General features: G+C 33.3%; 1 protein-coding gene across 1 annotated transcript in view; it reads right to left on the reverse strand.

The window, feature by feature from the left end:
• The window catches only part of LOC105162841 (afadin- and alpha-actinin-binding protein), a gene marked incomplete in the record, with an annotated part of 4,118 nt that extends 167 nt beyond the window's left edge, over positions 1 to 3,951 (reverse strand). The window contains 16 exon segments of the mRNA XM_011080993.2: positions 1 to 239; positions 487 to 541; positions 652 to 695; positions 974 to 1,093; positions 1,193 to 1,270; positions 1,404 to 1,508; positions 2,041 to 2,118; positions 2,191 to 2,256; positions 2,325 to 2,399; positions 2,491 to 2,553; positions 2,648 to 2,737; positions 2,846 to 2,942; positions 3,258 to 3,355; positions 3,436 to 3,547; positions 3,674 to 3,708; positions 3,823 to 3,951. Coding sequence (XP_011079295.1) covers positions 231 to 239; positions 487 to 541; positions 652 to 695; positions 974 to 1,093; positions 1,193 to 1,270; positions 1,404 to 1,508; positions 2,041 to 2,118; positions 2,191 to 2,256; positions 2,325 to 2,399; positions 2,491 to 2,553; positions 2,648 to 2,737; positions 2,846 to 2,942; positions 3,258 to 3,355; positions 3,436 to 3,547; positions 3,674 to 3,708; positions 3,823 to 3,855 — 1,158 coding nt within the window.

A 5,144-nucleotide genomic window follows, 5' to 3' on the forward strand; every position in this document is an offset into this window, starting at 1 on the left:
GTCTATAAGTTCATCCATATGGCAAGATATAGCACTACATACACACAGCATAGACACAAAAGGGAGCGAGCTACTAACCAAATGAAGATGCCGCATCAGAGAGAGAGTTTACCATCTTTTAAAGACTCCAATGCTATAGTATAAATAGATGTCAACAGTACAGAGCCTTTTTAATGCAGTAAGCGTGCCACAGCAAACAAGACCATGGTTAGCTATGCTGGTTTGGTGATTTACAGCCCCTACACAGAATAAAGAATGTGTAAATAATATCATGCAAGAGATTCAATGCAAAGAACACAGCATGCTTGTGCAAATTTTACAGCTGCAAAAGAACTTGATGATCAACAGAGTTTTAAGACTAACTCCTACTAAACTCTAGATAATTGGAAACAAAAAGGTTTTTGTACAAAAATCAGAAATCACAAAATACGAAACTTGACCTTCTTGATATTAAAAGGCATAAGAAGCAGAACTAACTAATAATACCTCAGGTGGTGATAATATTGAGTCTCTGTCAGAACTCAAATGCCCACTCAGTCTCCTGCAAAAGATTCATTCTTTAGTTATTCTTTTTTGTTCTTCTTCCTCCCCCATTCTTTTATGAGGGAGTTATTGTTGTTTGTGGGAAAAGACTTGTTCAGGAGACAATACCTTGGCCTCTCAGACTTTGCAAGATGTTTGGACATCATAGATGCCTGCATTATAAGTTATTGATTCTTATATAAGATGTCAAAGGATTACAAGGTAAATAAATTGACGCAAAGCAAGAGAGATATAAAAATATGATGGGAGGTTGCAATCAAATGAAAATGTAAGAAGTATGCCATGAAGAACTATAAGACTTTGGTGCTAATATATGGTGCCATTGTAAGTTTGTAACAATTCATTGATCAGACAGGAACGTGTGAAACAAAAATCATTTTACCAAAAACTGCCAGGGAAATAAACTGAGCTGCAAATAACAGTACGATACCTGTTCTTGAATTATGCTCCTTGCCTCAACAAGCTGAGCTTCCAGCTCAAGTTCTCTCTCCGTCACCTCAGTTGTGACTTCTGCACCTTTTTGTGCATCTTGGAGCTGAACCATTCGCTCCTTCAAATTTGGTCAGAATATACACAGCATTTAGTTACTATCATTCAACTGTCCTATGGAATTAAAGCGTCATTCTACCCAGATTACCAGTCAATCTACCTTTATAGAAGCCATCTTTGTTCTGAGACTTTCTTCAATTTGATCTCTAGCCATGTGGAGAGGCAGGTCAAACATATCCTGCAATGGGAGTTACTTCTATTATTGTTTTGTTTTAATTATTATTTGGAACTTCTATTACTGTTTAACCTCTATTAAGATCAATATAAATATATATATATATACACACATTATGTTACAAACATTGACATACCGTCCTCCCACCCAATGGAGACTGTGATGGATCTGCATCTGACCTCTCATTGATAGGACAAGATTGTTTTCCATTTGGAGCATTTAAGAACTCGCGCATATCAACCTGGAGTCACGATCAAATGGATCAATTCAGGAAATACAATGTCTACGGAGGTAAAAGCTTCTAGTCCATGTAAATTATGCCATAAGAATTAAAAGAATGGATAAAAATGTGTGCGCAATTTGACCAATATTCCACTTGAATATTACAGGTGCAGTATTCTGATGATCCAGCAACCTTGTTTGCAACCACTCTAACACAAAAGCAGGGGAGAGTAACCCATGACTAAAATTTGCTTCAAACTGCAATGCGCAATATTACGGAAACGCCGTACCGGCATTATAACAGAAAAGACAGAATAAGATACTTTACATATTTCGCCGAATAGGAAACTATTATTTGTAAACTCGATATTCCAAGAGTTGGAATTCTATTTGTAAACTATTATTTTTGTCCAGGGAGGGAAATAAATAAAGTCTATATACAGAAAAGAAATTTCAGAACTAAAGATAACACAGATATCAGGGAAAAAAGTCAATCATTCCAAATTGATTTAATTCAATGTAATTCTGTTTATACAGGCTTATGAAGAGACCTGCATTGAACGTAGTAATGCCCTCAAATCAGCATTTTCTGCCACAAGTTCTTGATTTTTTGCTTCATAAGCATCCACCTACAAGCGCGATAATCATGGGATAAATCAAGAGTGGCAGAGATGCTTAAACAAGTCAGGCACATGACATACAATCTTTTTGTAGAAGTCATTATCAGCCTTCTTCCCGTTCCATGTTCCCCGCTGCCGGCCTTCTTTCTATTGCCACAATATAGACCATTAGGAAAGAAATTATATAATGCAACAGAAGCTAGAAAGACATATACCTGTAATAAATTCATAATTTCAATGCCCGATCTTGATTCCTTCTTTTTCTCCATTAATACTTGATTAAGACGTTCCTGTAACAAATGAGATGTTTACTGCCTACATATGGTTTTTCATACTCCACCTATTCATTTTAGGCTAATAGAGCAAACAAAAGCATCGTACTTGGAGCTTCATATACTCCTTTTCTTTCTTCTTCATCTCATGTATCTGCTGAGTTCTCACTTGCTGTTTATCAAGGCATTTTCATTAAAATTATTAATACAACAACAATGAGTAGCTCATGTTACAAAGAAAATAAGGTAAAGTCAAAAGAGTAAACCTGATTACCCAAAACCATTTTTTGAAATTCATCTCGCTCCTGCTGCAACTTATCTATTTGGGCCTTAAAAGCTGCTGTAGCTTTAGCTTCCTGTTCATACATTTGTTGCAAATCAGGAAAAGTTTCTATTGTTAAGAACATTTCCAAGATATTTCGACACAAACTGTTTCCTGAATAGAAGATGAAAATATTTCTGACCGTTCTAGTCATCGTCGCTATATCTCTATCTTTAGTAGATAACTGTGCTTCCAGCCTCTCAACCTTCGCTTCCAGTCTTGAAATGTCTGATAAAAGTCTTTTAAAAGGATGAGGAAAGCTTCAGTAATTTTACCACCAAAAAACTTAAAACATTTTATTGTATTGTTAGACTAAGTCACTAAACCAAGATTTTAGACATCTCTGATCCTTTGGCCACTCATTATGAGCAGAAGCTTCGCAGACATATGTTAATTCCTCTCAATTATCTTCAACTGTTTGATTTATTTCCTAGTCATTCCCATTTCTCCATCACCAAAATCACAGCAGTACAAAGAGTCACCAATCATCCATCTTCAATTAGATAAACAATTTAGAATGAAGCAAACAGGGTAAACAAGTAAATAGACGATACCGCTGCCTCTGCTCATTTGCCGACTCCCTAAACTCAAAGTCCCTCTGTCTCTGCTGCAACAATGCATACATGCAGTTGCAAGTCCTTGCCACCGAAACCTACTTCCATGAAACAGTAAACACTTAAAAAAACCAAAACCTCTACAAAAATCTTACTACATTTAAAAGAAGAAACTCACAGGATCATTAGAAAAGAGATCGAGCGAAGCAGGGAAGCCAAAGGTGACAAGGGTTTGGTTCAAATACTTGGTGCAATGCTCCAAGTTGTTGATATCAGCAAATGCACATTCACTGCAAATGCAAATTCATAAAATCCCAAATCACTTTCCCCTTGTTTTCATCTTTCTTCAAACACATCATACAGAAAAATGGAAAATTCAGAAAATCCAGCATTATTCAAGGCTTCCACTCTCTTACCTCATGCCTAGAGTAGATGGATTAACCGATGATCTCTGTTAAAAGAAAAAAAAAACGCACCAACACACACAAAAACCAGAATTTTTAAACTGAAAATGTTGTTTAAATTATGCATTGAATTCTAGAGAGAGAGAAAGGAGAGATTTTACTCTGAGATCGGAGTCGATTTCAGTAGCAGGCATTGCCGGGAGCTCCTCACACTGTTGATGTATATGTATGGAAACTCGAAATTTGAAAAATTGAAATTTTACGAGGAAGAAAATGGGATAAAGCTGTTGGCAGCACCAGCCCTGTTTGTTAGGGATAATTTCCAAAAAGCTTTTTGGAGAAAAAGAGCATTTTTTTTTTAATATTAAAAACATTTTTACCTCATTTTATTTGCTTTTCTTTTTAGTTTCAACATCATTTGTTAATTGAATAAATTACAACGAACTCTCTTAAAATTTAAATAATTATATTACCAATACTTCTGATTTTAAGAACCGTCTAACAATTAACTTATTTCGTTATTTTCTATTAGATTTCATCCATTTTTATGGTAAACGAATCAAAATGCTCTTGTGAATTATGAATTAAAATTTTATTTATTTTTCAAATATTTAATTTTTTTCAATTTTTTTTATCTACCTCGTTTGATTTTTTTTTATAATTTTTTTATAAATACAACGAAGACAAAGTTGACAATTTCAAATCTCAATTCAAATATTATATAATTTTATTAAATATTAAAAAAATATTTTTAATTTTTTAAATAATAATAAATTATTTAAATATTATTTACGCTCGTTGTAATTTACCTTAATTATAATTATTATCCTTTTTTTTGAGATGGGAAAAACATTTTAATTGAAAAAACAAAATTGGGACTTGAAATTTCAACCAAATTGGGCTGAAATGTGTCATAAACTATGGGCTTAAAATTTAGACTTATGTTATTGTTTTGGGCCTATTTGTGAAACCTAATGGCCCATTTAACTAAGATATTAAATACGATTCTCAAAGTATTAAGAGTACATAGAGATACACGTACTGTGGGTGCGCTGATGGTTCGAGCTGCAAAGGATTCTTAGTGTAGAATTACCTATTGCTATTAGCACTTGTGCGCTTTACCGCTTATGGCGGATTTCTTGGCCTCTCGAGGAAACCGCTTAAATTAAGCAAGTTGTATTGTACTATTATACTTTTTTTACTTAATAAAAATTATTCTTACCGAAAAAAAAAGTATTTAAATAAAATAAAAAATAATAATTTTGTAATTAATACAGTCAAAATTGGAAGAATTTTTTTTAAATTTTGAAAATAATTTAAGAGTTTTTTTACGTTTTTTAAAGCGACTTATAAGTATTGTAGAAAAGTTTACGAAACAATTTTAACATCTTATAATTTTTTAAAAGTATTTTATAAGATGTTTTAAAAAGCTTATTAGCTCGTTCAAATACCCTCTTGCAAATGAAAGTGCACAAATTTTTTA

The sequence above is a fragment of the Sesamum indicum genome, linkage group LG5, assembly GCF_000512975.1.
Source record: "Sesamum indicum cultivar Zhongzhi No. 13 linkage group LG5, S_indicum_v1.0, whole genome shotgun sequence".
NCBI lineage: Eukaryota > Viridiplantae > Streptophyta > Magnoliopsida > Lamiales > Pedaliaceae > Sesamum > Sesamum indicum.